This window comes from Cystoisospora suis (assembly GCF_002600585.1).
Source record: "Cystoisospora suis strain Wien I chromosome Unknown contig_3312, whole genome shotgun sequence".
Taxonomy (NCBI): domain Eukaryota; phylum Apicomplexa; class Conoidasida; order Eucoccidiorida; family Sarcocystidae; genus Cystoisospora; species Cystoisospora suis.
Window position 1 is genome coordinate 1 of NW_027156107.1, and position 306 is coordinate 306.

Consider the following 306-nt stretch of genomic DNA (forward strand, 5'->3'; position numbering starts at 1 on the left):
CGGGTGTACATACAGCTGGTGACATCAAGGAAACGACGGACGACGACGACCAAGATGAGATAGACAAAGAACAAGCGCGTGAAACTCATTTTGTTTGCTTGTTTGTTTTCTCTTGTCTTCATGCAAAGCTAAGCTATCCCGAGTTCAAGCGAACTTATCTAGAAAGGCCCGTCTTTGTCTACAAACTTTCTCCGTATCTTTTGTTTTCCAAAGAAAGGATCCTTTCTCCCTACTACTCCCTTGTGTCTCTTTTCAAACCAAGAAATCGATCGATAGATAAATCTATGTTCAGGGTGTAGATACACC

At 42.2% G+C, this 306-nt stretch overlaps 1 protein-coding gene across 1 annotated transcript; it reads left to right on the forward strand.

Annotated features, from left to right (window-relative positions):
• Nucleotides 1–9: 9 nt before the first annotated feature.
• Nucleotides 10–306, forward strand: CSUI_006522 (uncharacterized protein; the record flags this gene model as incomplete). Its single annotated transcript, XM_068066678.1, has 1 exon — nucleotides 10–306. A coding segment is annotated over one exon (288 nt), but the record flags the coding sequence as incomplete, so codon positions are not given.